The sequence below is a fragment of the Oncorhynchus mykiss genome, chromosome 15 (genome assembly GCF_057628025.1).
Source record: "Oncorhynchus mykiss isolate SJ-2025 chromosome 15, ASM5762802v1, whole genome shotgun sequence".
In the NCBI taxonomy this organism is placed as follows: domain Eukaryota; kingdom Metazoa; phylum Chordata; class Actinopteri; order Salmoniformes; family Salmonidae; genus Oncorhynchus; species Oncorhynchus mykiss.
The window spans coordinates 60,142,501-60,160,110 of NC_143036.1; the positions used below are offsets into that span (position 1 = coordinate 60,142,501).

Here is a 17,610-nt window from a genome sequence, read left to right on the forward strand (position 1 = left end):
GACCACCAAACCTGATGGAGTCTGCAAAAGACCTGAGACTGGGACGGAGATTTGTCTTCCAACAAGACAATGATCCAAAACATAAAGCAAAATCTACAATGGAATGGTTCAAAAATAAACATATCCAGGTGTTAGAATGGCCAAGTCAAAGTCCAGACCTGAATCCAATCGAAAATCTGTGGAAAGAACTGAAAACTGCTGTTCACAAATGCTCTCCATCCAACCTCACTGAGCTTGAGCTGTTTTGCAAGGAGGAATGGGAAAAAATTTCAGTCTCTCGATGTGCAAAACTGATAGAGACATACCCCAAGCGACTTACAGCTGTAATCGCAGAAAAAGGTGGCGCTACAAAGTATTAACTTAAGAGGGCTGAATAATTTTGCACGCCCAATTTTTCAGTTTTTGATTTGTTAAAAAAGTTTGAAATATCCAATAAATGTCGTTCCACTTCATGATTGTGTCCCACTTGTTGTTGATTCTTCACAAAAAAATACAGTTTTATATCTTTATGTTTGAAGCCTGAAATGTGGCAAAAGGTTGCAAAGTTCAAGGGGGCCGAATACTTTCGCAAGGCACTGTATATATATATATATATATATATATATATATATATATATATATATATATATATATATATATACATTATATAATTCATGGATTATGTTTTAAATTATCATAGAAGTGTGGTAAATGTGTATATTTTCCTGTTAAAAAATATATTGTTCAACACAAGTTCAGTCAGATCTTCTGGGTCTGCTCTAATCTCCTCATCCCAAGGAGTCTCTTGCGCCAATGGCAAACTTACGCACGTGAGACTAGATCTGCTCTATCAGGTACAAAAGCAAAATGTAATTAACTTGTAAATAAAAAAGAATAACAGTCATGGGAGCCTGGGACCTGATAAACCTGACAACTTCATCCAACAAGAGTCGAAGGACAGAGGGATACACTATCTAGAACCTTCTCATCGCAGATCTGGTAGGTCAAAAAAGCATGGCCAATTTTGTTTCCACCATTAGGTTCTACTGTAGGTGGCACAGGGTGACATGTTGTGTAAACCAAAACAGCATAAAACGTGTGTATCACAAAGCACGATCAAATGAATTAGCCCAGTTACAGTCATTTTCTGAAACATTTAGAAATCGTTTGGTCATTTTTTGTTGTTAAATTAATCTACTTTTGATAATCAGCTAGTTATAGCTAGATGGTAGTTTGCTAGCTAGTTAGCTCCCATGCTGATTTCAAGTATTCTTAAACTAATACAAGACTAACTAAAAAATATAACGTTTTTTCATTAGGAAAGTTAACTAGCTAGCGCATCATGATTGGTGAGATTATGTCAGCTAGCTATCTCCAGTAAGGTCATGTGTTTTCACTTATTGCATGTTTGTTGTGTTCTCCCTGGTTTCCACTAGTTACCACCAAAATTGTTTATATTGTAAAATATATTTAAGGTGAGGGGTTAGGCATAATGTTAGCAGTGTGGTTAATGTTAGGGTTAAGGTTAGTTTTAGGTTTAGGTTTAAAATAACATTTTAAGTTGTAGAAATAGGAGGGCTTTATGGCGTTGTAGCTGTGGTAACTAGTTAGGACTGTCCTCCCTGCTACACTTGCTCGTTCGTGAGCTGGCTGCTCGTTTTAAATAGTAATATCTAATCTGTTCAAAACAGTGGAAGCAGATGCAGCAGTAGCCATTCGGTTTTTGACATGCACAAGTGAAATAGCTGTATCTATGCTGTTGTTCAAATGTACATATCACTTTATATACATTATCTTCTCAAAGAAACTACCGGTAGTTAGAAAACTTGGCATATATTTCTGTCATGCTGCTTTGTTGACATCTCCAACCACCTCGCGCCATGGGTATTCAGCCAATCAGCAGCTGCCTCTGTTCCATGCACCCAAACTCTCTGCTCTGGGACATACCATTCTCCTGAGGAAGATAAAACGGGGGAGTACTGTGTGACTTAGTCATTTAGACCTGTAGTCTGGTCTGCCTTGGACATGGTCTGTCCATCCTTCTCTCAGCGTGATCTCAGTTACATATAATGCCTGCTGTTCTCCAGTACTGCAGTCTTGCACCACCAAATTATAGTGTGTGTCCAATCGAAGACTGCGTCCTCTTAAAATAGACAGCAGGCGAAATTATAGTCCTGTAGTGTGAGTGTGTGTGTGTCAGTCGACCCTGAGCAAAACAGAAAGAGAAAGTGAAGAAATACGAAGATGCTTCCTCTACAGGATCGGTGGGTCCCCCACGGGACAGTTGAGCTAATGTATGCTAATGTGATTAGCATGAGGTTGAAGTAACAAGAACATTTTCCCAGGGCATAGACATATCTGATATTGTCAGAAAGGTTCAATTCTTGTTAATCTAACTGCACTGTCCAATTTAAAGTAGCTATTACAGTGAAAGAATACCATGCTATTGTTTGAAGAGAGTGCACAGTAATGAACTTGAAAAGTTACTAATAAACCAATTAGGCAGGTTTGGGCAGTCTTGATACAACATTTTGAACAGAAATGCAATGGTTTATTAGATCAGTCTAAAAATGTGCACATACACTGCTACCATCTAGTGGCCAAAATCGAAATTGTCCCTCGGCTGTAATAATACATTATGGCCTTCTCTTGTATTTCAAAGATGATGGTACAAAAAGAAACGGTTGTTTTTCTCTTTGTATTATATTTTACCAGATCCAATGTGTTATATTCTCAGTCATTCATTTCACATTTCAACAAACTTAAAAGTGTTTCCTTTCAAATTGTATCAAGAATATGCATATCCTTGCTTCAGGGCCTGAGCTACAGGCAGTTAGATTTGGGTAGGTCATTTTAGGGCCTGAGCTACAGGCAGTTAGATTTGGGTAGGTCATTTTAGGGCCTGAGCTACAGGCAGTTAGATTTGGGTAGGTCATTTTAGGGCCTGAGCTACAGGCAGTTAGATTTGGGTAGGTCATTTTAGGGCCTGAGCTACAGGCAGTTAGATTTGGGTAGGTCATTTTAGGGCCTGAGCTACAGGCAGTTAGATTTGGATAGGTCATTTTAGGGCCTGAGCTACAGGCAGTTAGATTTGGGTAGGTCATTTTAGGGCCTGAGCTACAGGCAGTTAGATTTGGGTAGGTCATTTTAGGACCTGAGCTACAGGCAGTTAGATTTGGATAGGTCATTTTAGGGCCTGAGCTACAGGCAGTTAGATTTGGGTAGGTCATTTTAGGACCTGAGCTACAGGCAGTTAGATTTGGGTAGGTCATTTTAGGGCCTGAGCTACAGGCAGTTAGATTTGGGTAGGTCATTTTAGGGCCTGAGCTACAGGCAGTTAGATTTGGGTAGGTCATTTTAGGTGAAAATGTACACAAATTCTCGCAGACGGATGGTGACAGATGACTCTCAGGTTCTCCTTGTTAATGTTAACAGCTGTTCTCAGAACAGCCTTTAAACACTCAAGACTAAAGGAGAGATTGGTAGAATGAGAGTAATAACTCACCTGACCGTTCATATTGTAGGCTACCACTTTAAAGGACATATCAAATCTCCCTCCGTGCCTCTGCCTGATGTTATACACTGTATAGTGAGTGTACAAAACACTCACTTTCCCTCAGAACAGCCTCAATTCGTTGGGGCATGAACTCTACAAGGTGTCAAAAGCTTTTCCACAGGGATGCTGGTCCATGTTGACTCCAATGCTTCCCGCAGTTGTGTCAAGTTGACTGGATGTCCTTTGGGTGGTGGACCATTCTTGATACACAAGGGAAACTGTTGAGGGTGAAAAACCCAGCGGTGTTGCAGTTCTTGACAGACTCAAACCGGTGCACCTGGCACATACTACCATGCCGTGCTCAAACCTTTTGTCTTGCCCATTCACCCTCTAAATGGCACACATACACAATCCATGTCTCAATTGTCTCAAGGTGTAAAAATCCTTCTTTAACCTGTCTCCTCCCCTTCTTCATCTACACTGATTGAAGTGGATTTAACAGGTGACCTCAATAAGGGATCATAGTTTTCACCTGAATTTACCTGGTCAGTCTATGTCATGGAAAGAGCATGTTTTGTACACTCAGTGTAAGTCCTCCTCAGACTCTCTCCATCTTTCTCTTTCTGGCTTTGTCACTGTCTAGGCTGGGCTCTGGAGCTCTGAGTTTTGGCAGAGCAAGCTGGGTTAGGGATCAGGTACAACTCAGCAGTCTGCAGTCTCTCAACAGCTCTACTCTCTTCCCCACATCTCATCTACCTCTCTCTTCTCTTCTCCAGTCATCACCCCCTCTCCTCAACCGTTCTCCTCCATCTTCTTCCTACTCGTTTCTCAACATCTAAATCCTCATACCCCGTACACTTCCCAATCCAGCCTTTTACTCATCTCTCACTCCACCCCTCCATCTCTCACCTATACTCCTCTCCCCTCTCCTGTGTCATCGTCCCTCTTTCCATTCTACCCTCTTCCCTTCTCTCCTCCCTCTTCCCTTCTCTCCTCCCTCTTCCCTTCTCTCCTCCCTCTTTCCATCCTACCCTCTTCCCTTCTCTCCTCCCTCTTCCTTTCTCTCCTCCCTCTTCCCTTCCCTCCTCCCTCTTTCCTTCTCTCCTGATCCCTATTTCCTTCTCTCCTCCCTCTTCCCTCTCTCCTGCTCTCTCTCTGGTCTAGACAGAGTGACTGTGTCCTGGTATAACCTGACCAGACGTCACACCACAGACGCCATGTTCTCAGCCTGGACTGGCAGCACTTTGATTTGGAGAGGAGATGGGGTTACGTGTGTGTGTGTGTGTGTCAGGAGAGCTTTATTTGTTCCTCTATGATGGCAATGTGTCCAGCCCTCCTTCCCTTTTCCTGGACGGGCATGAGAGGGGTCTTTGAGTCGCGCCACGCTGCCCAGCCTAGCGACCATCTGGTAACCTGCCATGGTGTGGGCTCACAGGCTGGTGTTGGTGCCCACCATTCCCCCTGGCATTGCAAAACCAGCTGCGCTGGCAGTGGCAGAACAACCAGGCTGGAACGTACCACACCCACTAACACACTCACTCAAGGCCTGATAGAGAGGCTAAAAATAGGGAGAGAGAGGGGGGGGGGGGGTGGAATGAAAGAATCAGAGGATACAGACAGACACGGTGTGATCAGAATCAGAATCAACTTTATTCACTAGGTACATTTACACATACTCAGAATTGTACTGTACTTGGTGATATGGTGCTGCTAGTGAGAGACGACATACTCAGAATGTTACTTGATGATATGGTGCTGCTAGTGATACACAACATTTAGAGACAGAATACAGACAATGGAGTTTAAACAAATGTTACAAACACTATATATATAAAAGTATGTGGACACCCCTTCAAATTAGTGGATTCTTTGATTTCAGCTGCACCCGTTGCTGACAGGTGTATAAAATCGAGCACACAGCCATGCAATCTCCATAGACAAACATTAACAGTAGAATGGCCTTACTGAAAACCTCAGTGTCTTTTAACATGTCACCGTCATAGGAAGCCACCTTTCCAACAAGTCAGTTCGTCAAATTTCTGCCCTCTATAGCTGCCCCAGTCCACTTTAAGTGCTGTTGTTGTGAAGTGGAAACGTCTAGGAGCAACAACGGCTCAGCCGCGAAGGCCACACAAGCTCACAGAATGGGACCGCTGAGTGCTGAAGCGAGTAGCGTAACACTCACTGCTCGGGTGCAACGTCAGCACAAGAACTGTTCGTCAGGAGCTTCATGAAATGGGTTTCCATGGCCGAGCAGCCGCACGCAAGCCTAAGATCACCATGCTCAATGCCAAGCGTCGACTGGAGTGGTGTAAAGCTCGCCGCCATTGGACTCTGGAGGAGTGGAAACGCGTTCTCTGGAGTGATGAATCACGCTTCACCATCTGGCAGTCAGACGGACCAATCTGGGTTTGGCGGATGCCAGGAGAACGCTACCTGCCCCAATGCATAGTGCCAACTGTGCAGTGAAGGGAAATCTTAACGCAACAGCATACAATGACATTCTAGATGATTCTGTTCTACCAACTTTGTGGCAACAGTTTGGGGAAGGCCCTTTCCTGTTTCAGCATGACAATGCCCCCGCAGAAACGTTCCAACATCTAGTGGAAAACCTTCCCAGAAGAGTGGAGGCTGTTATAGCAGAAAAGGGGGAGCCAACTCCATATTAATGCCCATTATTTTGGAATGAGTGTGTATGTTTCAGATGTTTCCCATTAGCCATAGTGCAGCCCGTTGAATGTTCCTCTCAGAGCCACTTAATGAGACATAGTGACTGAGACCTCCTCCATTTAATTAAAACCATGATTCACTCACTCCTTCACAGCCACCATGCAGTCTACAGCCCTGAGTCTACACTGTATAGCCTGGTCCCAGACCTGTTTGTGCTCTGTTGATAACCTCTCATAGACAGACTGCGTAAACATAAATGGCACCGTATATCTGTCATGAGACAACGAGCAGCATTAATTATGGCATGCGGACTTGGAAAAAAAATTGAGATTTTTAGCGTCTATTGAATTTTGAAGGTGCGGGGACATTTGACCCATAGACTTGCCCATAACTTCCGATTCTCGTTATATGTATGGACCTAGAACTTAATCGAGCATCTGACCAATTACGCACGATTTTAGTTCTGGGTTACCCGAGATAACTCTCCTGTGGTCATTATAGCGCCTGTGGTCATTATAGTCTGATCCCAGACCTGTTAGAGATGTCTTGCCAACACCTATGTTCATCTTCACAGACAATGAGAGTGGACAAGACAACACAAGCAAATCTGGAACCAGGCTAAGTACCCTGTACCCTAACGGTCCTGCTTTGGTGTTCTTGGTCTTAAGGCAGCAGACTGCAGACGGCTTTGCCATGGCTGTTACTCACTCTAATGACTAAATCAATGTGCTGCTCCATGCTCCCAGCTTGCTGGTAGACCAGGGACTCGGGACTAAACTGAGCACTCACCCGAAAAGAAACGGCTACTGGGCAACAAACTCTCTCTTTGTCTAACACACACACACATACACACACACACATTTCTTCTCTGAAACAAATTGACTCACACAAGTTGACAACAAAAAAGGAAGGACCAATATGTTCAGACACGTACGCAGCTGACACACACACACACACACCTTAGCTGTGAGTCTGTCTGAGAGGCTGAGCAGCACTTCACATCATCGACGGACCATGCTGTCACCACCCAAAAATGATCCAGCACCCTCCTCTATCCCTCTCTCCAGCGCACAACCGCTAATAATGCCCAAATGTGGTTAACTTCACGTGTTAACCTGCAGTTAACCTGCTAACCACCCAGGGACTAAAACATAACAACCAAATCAATATTTATCGGCAGGAGGCAGCATGATTACATTCACATCTGTCTTAGTCTGACGTTCCAGCAACACTCAGGTGTTGAAACCGCCCAGTAACAACAGAGAACGGAAGAGGTTTGCTGAGATCAACAGAACCTAGGCAGACTGGTTAATGTGCCCTTCAATCAGAGGCAAGCCCTCTAACGGTTTACGATATGTGGCAACCAGATGTTGACATGTAGAAAACGCCACTTAAGCAGACATTTTCCATCATTAACATCCCCCCTTCCATATCCACCTCGTATCAGGGAGGAAATTATTGTTGGGGGTTGAGAGAAACCCCTGAACATCTGTGAGCCCCTCGTCTGTTAAATAGAGAGGTCTGCACCATTAGACACAGCACCTTTCACTCAACGATGTGTGTGTGTGTGTCCCACTCTCTTCCTCTATCTCTCTTCCTCCTTTACTCAATCACACCTACACACTCCCAGTCTCTTCCTCTATCTCTCTCCCTCCTTTACTCAATCACACCTACACACTCCCAGTATCTTCCTCTATCTCTCTCCCTCCTTTACTCAATCACACCTACACACTCCCAGTCTCTTCCTCTATCTCTCTCCCTCCTTTACTCAATCACACCTACACACTCCCAGTCTCTTCCTCTATCTCTCTCCCTCCTTTACTCAATCACATCTACACACTCCCAGTCTCTTCCTCTATCTCTCTCCCTCCTTTACTCAATCACACCTACACACTCCCACTCTTATGACAGTTCCTTCCAAAACCCTACTAGGGCTTTACTAAGTATCTGCCCTTTAACACTGTTTGGGCCACACAGCTTGGTTTCACCAGGCAGGGAGAATGTGTCTCTCTCACAGTAGTACAAACCATAAAGACATAAAAGACTGCTGATACCACCGAGAGACGACTGGTCTTCTCTGTGGTTTCTGAGGGGGAGGCTAACTTCCTTTTTCCCATACGCAGTACTACCAGTAAACGTGTCGTGTGTGTGTGTGTGTGTGTGTGTGTGTGTGTGTGTGTGTGTGTGTGTGTGTGTGTGTGTACACCCACTGCTGCTGTGAGGCCTCTTACTTGAGGCCCATGATCAGATTATCAGAGGCACAGGAAGTAAGGGGGGAAGAGGGGGCTCTTTCTCACTCTCTCTCTCTTTCTAGAAGACTATCTGTCTATTGTCGCCCTTATAAATGAGTTGTTCTGTGCTAAAGGATGTCTATAGCTGTTAATTACTTAATGACTGCATTATCAGAGCGCATGTGTGTGTCCGTGTGTGTGTGTGTGTGGCTGTCAGTAACCCAGTGGCAGTCCCCTGTAATGAAGTCCAGACTCTCCAACACATGGCTATCAACCTTGCGGCTGCCTGGCCAAAAGTCCAGACGGAACACAGTCATGGGCCCTGAACTGGAGCACCACAGGCCAACGAAATATACAGCATAAATAGGGCACAGTTCACTGTGTGTGGACAGAGCCACAATGTCATGGTCCTTCCCCATCCTTCATGCACCTCCGGGATGTTTGATCCAAGGCCTTGGGAGCCAAGCTGCTGAGGAAAACAACAAACCCACTCAGATCACACCAACAGGACGTCCGGGATACGCTCCCACAATACACACTCACAGGCAGAGGAGAGAGCGAGGATACAGGACAATGGGGTTGGGAGAGGGCGAGTGAGAGAGACAGGCGGAGAGAGAGAGAGAGAGGGAGAAGAGAAAGAGTAGCGAGAGAGAGAGCCCACTGGATAGCTCTTCTGACAACAAACCCACACCCACTGAGGACACACAAAAGCCAGAGATTGTGCTCCTCGTTGACTCTAATGGGAAATACATTGATGAGAGGAAACTTTTTCCAAAACACCAAGTGACTAAACCCTGGTGTCCCAACAACCGGCGTGCCCTGGAGCTGCTGTTAGAGGACAGACTAGGGTCCCCCAGCCACATCATAATAGACACAGGCACAAACGACCTGAGAGCCCAGCAGGAAAGGGTGGCCACAGCATTCAAGGGAGTGTTTGAAAAAGCCTCTTCCCCAACGCACAAGTGGTTATCTCCACCCTGCTACCAGGAAAAGACTTTCACGCTGACACCACACCGCGGGTGAATGCAAGCATTTCCCGGGACTGTGCCTCAAAACCAAATGTTTACCTGGCTCATCACTCCACCTTGGACTTGAACAGCCTTTGTGACCAGGCCCACCGCTACAAGGCAGCAGTCCCCACCTTCACCAGGACCCTGAAGGACATCACCCTCAACCGCAGCCCCAGCACCTCATACAGGAGCAACAGAGAAACGGACACCCCCAGAGGATCTGAACCAATAGGATCCACACCAAAAGGACGTACACCCAGGATACAACCACATCCCCACCCAAATTGGAAATATAGACATTGTTATCCTACAAGAAACATGGTATAGAGGACACGGACCCACTGAACGCCCTCTAGGTTACAGAGAGCTAGTAGTCCCATCCACCACACTACCAGGTGGGTGGTATAGAGGACACGGACCCACTGGTTGCCCTCTAGGTTACAGAGTAGGTAGTCCCATCCACCAAACTACCAGGTGGGTGGTATAGAGGAGATGGACCCACTGAACGCCCTCTAGGTTACAAGAGTTGGTAGTCCCATCCACCAAACTACCAGGTGGGTGGTATAGAGGACATGGACCCGCTGGTTGCCCTCTAGGTTACAGAGTTGGTAGTCCCATCCACCAAACTACCAGGTGTGAAACAGGAAAGAGACTTGGTATAGTGCAGGTAGCCTAGTGGTTAGAGAGTTGGACTAGTAACCAAAATGGTTGCAATATCAAATCCCCAAGCTGACAAGGTAAAAATATGTTGTTCTGCTCCTGAACAGGCAGTTAACCCACTGTTCCTAGGCTGTCATTGAAAATAAGAATTTGTTCTTAACTGACTTGCATAGTTAAATTTAAAAAAATATATAAATCCCACTCTATTAAATGAGTCAAAACAGAAACATTTTACATCTGGCTAGAAATTAATAAGAAACTTATCTCAACAGAGAACAATGTCCTCATGTGTGCTACCTATATCCCCCCAATAGAACCCCTATACTTTAACGATGACAGCTTCCCCATCCTAGAGTGGGAGATCAACCATTTCCAGGCCCAGGGACATGTACTAGTCTGTGGCGACCTAAATGCCAGAACTGGATAAGAACCTGACACTCTTAGCACACAGGGGGACAAACACCTACATGGAGGTGACAGCATTCCCTCCCAAATATGTCCCCCTAGACACAACAATGACAAAACAACCAGCAAAAACGTGTCACAACTCCTGCAGCTTTGTCGCACGCAGGGTCTGTACATAGTTAATGGTAGGCTTCGAGGAGACTCCTATGGTAGGTACACCTACAGCTCATCCCTTGGCAGTAGTACTGTATATTACTTTATCACTGACCTCAACCCAGAGTCTCTCAGAGCATTCACAGTCAGTCCACTGACACCCCTATCAGATCACAGCAAAATCACAGTCTACTTGAAGAGAGCTATACTCAATCATGAGGCATCAATGCCAAAGGAACTGAATAATATTAAGAAATGCTATAGATGGAGGGAAAGTAGTGTAGAAACCTACCAAAAAACAATTAGGCAACAACAAATTCAAACCCTTTTAGACAACTTCCTGGACAAAACATGTCACTATTATAGTGAAGGTATAAACTTGGCAGTAGAAAACCTGAACAGTATATTTTACCTCTCAGCTTCCCTATGAAATCTAAAAATGTCAAGTAGACAACCTAAGAAAATTAACAACAATGACAAATGTTTTGATGAAGAATGCAAAAACCTAAGAAATATATTGAGAAACCAATCCAACCACAACTATAGAGACCCAGAAAACCTGAGCCTACTCCTTCATTATGGTGAATCACTAAAACAATACAGAAATACACTATGAAAAAAGAAGGAACAGCACTTCAGAAATCAGCTCAATGTAATTGAAGAATCCATAGAATCTAACCACTTGTGGGAAAATTGGGACACACTAAATAAACAACAACAACACAAAGAATTATCTATCCAAAATGGAGATGTATGAGTAAACCACTCCTCCAATCTTTTTGGCTCTACAACAAAGAACAAACAGCAAGAAAATACTGTACATGATCAAATACAAATCTTAGAATCAACTGATAAAGACTACCAACACCCACTGGATTCTCCAACTACATTTAATGAACTACAGGACAAATTGCAAACCCTCCAACCCTAACAGGCCTGTGGTGTTGATGGTATCCTAAATTAAATGATCAAATATACAGACCACAAATTCCAACTGGCTATACTAAAACTCTTTACATCATCCTCAGCTCTGGTATGTTCCCTGATATTTGGAACCGAGGACTGATCACCCCAATCCACAAAAGTAGAGACATATTTGACCCCAATTACTACCGTGGGATATGGGTCACAGCAACCTTGGGAAAATCCTCTGCATTATCATTAACAGCAGACTTGTACATTTCCTCAGTGAAAACAATGTACTGAGCAAATGTCAAATTGGCTTTTTACCAAATTACCATACGACAGACCACATATTCACCCTACAAACCCTAATTGACAAACAAACCAAAACAAAGACAAAGTCTTCTCATGCTTTGTTGATTTCAAAAAAGCCTTTCACTCAATTTGGCATGAGGGTCTGCTATACAAATTGATGGAAAGCAGTGTTGGGGGAAAAACATACAATATTATAAAATCCATGTACACAAACAACAAGTGTGCGGTTAAAATTGGCATAAAAACACACATTTCTTTCCAAAGGGCTGTGGGGTGAAACAGGGATGCAGCTTGAGCCCTACCCCCTTCAACATATATATATGAACGAATTGGTGAGGGCACTAGAACAGTCTACAGCACCGGGCCTCCCCCTACTAGAATCTGAAGTCAAATGTCTACTATTTGCTGATGATCTGGTGCTTCTGTCCCCAACCTAGGAGGGCCTACAGCAGCACCTAGATCTTCTGCAATGATTCTGCCAGACCTGGGCCCTGACAGTAAATCTCAGTATGACCAAAATAATGGTGTTCAAAAAAGGTCCAGTTGCCAGGACCACAAATACAAATTCCATCTAGACACCATTGTCCTAGATCAAACAAAAACCTATTCATACCTCAACACATCAACACCTCAACACCTCAAGTTATCATAGATAACTTCCACAAGGATGTGAATGATCAAAGAGACAAGGCAAGAAGAGCCTTCTGTGCCATAAAAAGGAAAATAAAACTCAACATCCAAATTAGGATGTGGCTAAAAAAAGTTACGTTATCGAACTCATTGCCTTCTACAGTTGTGAGGTCTCACCAACCAAGAATTCACAAAATGGGACAAACACCCAATTGAGACTCTGCATGCAGAATCCTGCAAAACCCCAAACAATGCATGCTGAGCAGAATTAGGACTACATGCGTTAGTTATCAAACTCATGAAAAGAGCTGTTTAATTCTACAACCACCTAAAGGGAAGCGATGCCCACACATTCCACCCCAAAACCCTCACCTACAGAGAGATTAACCTAGAGAAGAGTCCCCTAAACCAGCTGGTTCTGGGGCTCTGTTCACAAACACAAACTGACCCCACAGAGCCCCAGGATATAAATTAATTTAGACCCGACCAAATTATGAGAAAGCAAAAACATAACTATTTGAAAAAACAGAGTAAATTGGAATGCTATCTGGCACTAAACAGAGAGGACACAGAGGGAGAATACCTGACCACTGTGACTGTCCCTAAATTGAGAAAATCCTTGACTATGTACAGACTCCGTGAGCATAGCCTTGCAATTGAGAGAGGCCACCATAGGCAGACCTGTCTCTCGAGCAATGACTGGCTATGTGCACACTGCCCACAGAATGAGGTAGAAACTGAGGTACACTTCCTAACCTCCTGCCAATTGTACGACCACATTAGGGACACATATTTCCCATAGATTATAGACCCACAATGAATTTGAAAACAAATCAAACATTGATAAACTCCCATATCTGTTAGGCGAAATACCGCAGTGTGCAGTCATAGCAGCAAGATCTGTGGCCCGTTGCCATGAGAAAAGGGCAACCAGAGGAACACAAACAACATTGTAACTACAACGTATAATCATCTGTTGATGTATTTCCCCTTTCATACTTCAACCACTTGCACATTGTTACAACATCGTACAAAGCCAATAATATAACATTTGAAATGTCTATATAATTGTATAACTTTTGTGAGTGTAATGTTTCCCTTGTTCATTTCCCTTGTTTATTGTCCATTCCACATGCAAACATGTTTCCGATGCCAATAAAGCCAATTCAATTGAATTTTGAGAGAGAGAGAGAGAGAGAGAGAGAGAGAGAGAGAGAGAGAGAGAGAGAGAGGAAGAGAGAGAGAGAGAGGGAGAGAGAGGAAGAGAGAGAGAGAGAGAGAAAGAGAGAGAGAGAGAGAGAGAGAGAGAGAGAGAGAGAGAGGAAGAGAGAGAGAGAGAGAGAGAGAAAGAGAGAGAGAGAGAGAGAGGAAGAGAGAGAGAGAGAGAGAGAGAGAGAGAGAGAGAGGGAGGGAGAGAGAGAGAGGGAGAGAGAGGAAGAGAGAGAGAGAATCTTGTTTTATCACTCTAGGTCATCTCTTCTCTGTTCAGGATAACATCATAAGCTTTTGTGCTGGAGAATTCCACAACACAAAAAAAGAGACAGTTCTAGAACACATGCACAGAAACGGGGACATGAATTCTAGAATTCCCACAAATGGGATAAAAGCCGTTGAATTCCTATGCACAAAGGGAGACACTGTAGAGCTCTAGAATGTAAGTCAAGGATTCTACCATCAAACTCTAGTGATTATGGATGAGGTAACCACAGTCTGCAGATCAGCCGTCTTCCCCACAGTATCAGTTCCACCCTACATTACTGTCCCGGGGTAGCAAGCAGTAAGGAATTTTGAGTTTCCCAAATAAATTCCACCAGAGGCTTTGGCCATCTCATTCTTGATCAAGTCTTTTTCGCTAAACTCCATCTGACTGCCTCATACCCCCTTTTCCCCCTCCCCTAGCTCTCTTTGAGGTCCGTCGCTATGGAAATCTTCCCCAAAAATTCAGCTGGGTTCCAAATTAGGTCAGTGAGTCATGTCACTGTCCATGCTCGGCTGCTCTAGTCTGGACACACTGGTGCATTATGGGGGATGTGAAACGTGAGTGTGTGACTGAGGCCAGAGTGCACAACCAGGTCACCACTCACACACAGTCAAGAAAATACACTGAACAGAGCCCCAGTATAAACACGTGCACAAACACACACACAGACAGTCATGCCCAGTCTCTCCAAAATACCCCCTGGCACCGCTCACCCAAAGAATACTGACTAAACTAAACATCCATATTAGCTGCTGTTGCTCCTTTGGTCCCAGTCCTAATGCCTTTAAAAGGCTGCCTGCAGTGGAAGGCAACCTCATACAGACACTGAATGATCTATCAGAGGCACAAAGCTTCAACTGAGCTCAACGGACTATGACTCAAGCTGGATCTGTCTCTTTGAAGAACACTTTCATTGGAGTGTTTCCAGTGTGTGTGCATGTTTGCACTCGTGTGCGCATGCGAGCAAGTGTGTGTGTGTGTGTGTGTGTGTGTGTGTGTGTGTGTGTGTGTGTGTGTGTGTGACTGTGTGTGTGTGTGTGTGTGTGTGTGTGTGTGTGTGTGTGTTGAGCCCACACTGAGACACCCAGATGAGGAGTCTCTCTCTACTGTCTGGTTTAGAGGTCGTGGCCTCAAAGGGCCTGTAAACGAGGTGAGAGTTTGCACAGGGGGGCGAGACAGGATTCCCAGGCAGTCTAACATTCCGGAACCAGAGGAACGCTCCTCGGACTTCCGTGTGCCGTGAACTGTTACAGGAAGACCAGAGGGGTTCAGTCTGTCATGTTCTTAGGCTGTATTGTGTGTGTGAGTGGGGGGAGGGGAGGTCAAGAGGGAGAGAAATAAACACAATTACACACCGAAATGTCAGACATTGTCTGTTATTCACTTAAGCATTGGGCAGGAACCAGACAGAACCGTTTTAGGCTACTGGAATTGTGTGCAGTTTGGTTCACGTGCCGTTGATGGGGCAACCTCAGATCAGACTTAATTTGCCAGACCACTATTAATGTCAATCCCTGGTCTCACCCATATAATCGTTTCATAATCCCAGACACAAAACCCCACTACCATTAAACCACTGACACACACACACACACACACACACACACACACACACACCATCTTACACAGGGCTTTCTCTCATATGTCAGAGATGTATTCTTTAAAAACAATTACATGCAACATTTTCTGATGTCCCCTCTTCTAAAACGAGATAGGTCCCTATGCCTGGGAGAGGCTCGCTATAGCAACCCCCTCAGCCTTTTGTCTTTGTGGAGCTACAGAATGTCGAAGGGGGAGTCATGCATCACCGCTGGAAAGCATTTCTCCACATTCCCTAGTATCTGTGTGCGCACTAACGCACATATACTGTGACAGTCTCCGCGGTGCTGTATGGTTAACGGAATAGGGATGACACGCATTCAGGTGCAGTAGGCTAGTGATGAGAGGAGCCCCGTCGCGGGTGTAGCCTACATCGATGACTCACAACCGGGGCCTCAGAAATTCCACCAAATTATGTGGAAGTACGGCGTGGTAATTTGAGTTTTACGCAGTAGTACTTGGTTATTCTTTAGTACAATGCATTCGCTGATATTCCCCTTCCTTTCAATAAAATCCATTACCACCTTGTTCACTTTTCGGACACAACTTTGAATCAAAGGAGGGGAACGAATAAAGTATTAGTGCAAAATCCCATTTAGCAATAATACGGTCACTTTGGCTGTAAAAAATCTACATGGTACAATAAATACCCTGTTATGATTTACATCACTATATTCCCTACTACCGCAAATAGAGACTTGGCCACATTGAAATAAAGCATAGCCAAAGTGTTCAATATAATTGAGGTCATTAAAATCACGCTTTTTTTCTCTCAGACGTCCCTTTCTAAAAAAAAAAGTGTATTTTTGCCACCTCTCTGATCCTGGACCATGGCATGGAGCAGGAGCTCAAATTAAACTGTTTCAGTCATGGGAGGAATTTAACAGCGCCACACAGTTGCTCAGAAATAATTTGTCTTTACAGTAAACCTGTTGTAGGTCAATATTGAGGCATTTTGCTGTTTGTACAGTGCGATCATTGCGCGTCTGAAAGCAGGGCTCTTTGAGTCATGGTACAGAGCCTCTACTGTACGGACGAGGGCGAACTGTACCGTGGCAGTGGCACAGGGTCCACTTCAGCCAAACTGACTGGAGGGAGACAAAATGCATCCATCCATCCATCCATACCAGCGAAAACGCCCGCGACTACAGGCAATGCATACCGCAATCTCAAAACACACATGTCGTGCTCGTTTCCCAAGATATTACTGACTCTGGCACAATAGCCTATACGATCAATTGCATAAACGCACAATCTATGTGATAGTGTTTGACCTAAAACAGGCAACAAATTATTTCCCAACCTCGGCGACACAGGATGGAATTACGCGTCCGCCGGATAGATGGCTGTTACAACCTTGTAATTATTTATAAAATGCATGATTCAACACAGTCAACAAATACATCGATATCAACATGCCACAACAGAGTGGGCACTGGGCAGCAGTGAGGACGTCACAGATCAATGAACACAACACACAACAAATTCGAGAGAGACAGAGATCCTACCTACCTGGTTGGAACATACTTTGGAAATAAAAGATGACCAGAATAAAAGATCCCAAACAAGTGGCGAGTACCATCCGGCATATTCTGCTCATCCTCATCAGCTCGAGCAGAGTCTGTTTCATGGCTGGCAGGGAATGACTGTGGCGGATTTTCTGTGTGGAGGTCGGTCGGTCTGAGCACCGGGGCTTGGCGTGCCGTTGTGGTACTGATGGTGATACTCACTGCAATTGTCCGCTACTCAATGAGCTCAATGCCTTCACTCTGGACTGTACTATTCGTCCCTCCCTCCTAAACTACAGGGGAAGCAAGACAACGATTCTGCCCCCTTTTGCAACAGAAAATGAGCGCGCCCAAAGGCGATGAGCAAGGTAGACGAGTAAAAGAAACCGCGTCGCACATTGAGAAATGAATGGTTTTATACCACATTGCTATATATTTATTTTTGTATGTGTCTAAATATGTCTAAGTGTTTCCCCCTTGTAATACGATTATTTATGGAAGGATGAATTATCACCATCTGAGTGAGTGACTGTGTAAGAGAAGTACTGTGTGGATGAATTCCTCTCACAGC

The 17,610-nt window shown here is 44.5% G+C and overlaps 1 protein-coding gene across 2 annotated transcripts in view; it reads right to left on the minus strand.

The window, feature by feature from the left end:
* LOC110490368 (carbohydrate sulfotransferase 11) overlaps nt 1–17,610 on the minus strand; it is a 60,023-nt gene extending 42,413 nt beyond the window's left edge. The window contains exon 1 of one of the 2 annotated variants that reach the window (XM_021563717.3): nt 17,044–17,610. In XM_021563717.3, coding sequence (XP_021419392.1) covers nt 17,044–17,161 — 118 coding nt within the window. In that variant the 5' untranslated portion in view covers nt 17,162–17,610. The remainder of the gene's footprint in view (nt 1–17,043) is intronic. The other variant, XM_021563718.3, reaches the window with a different exon arrangement.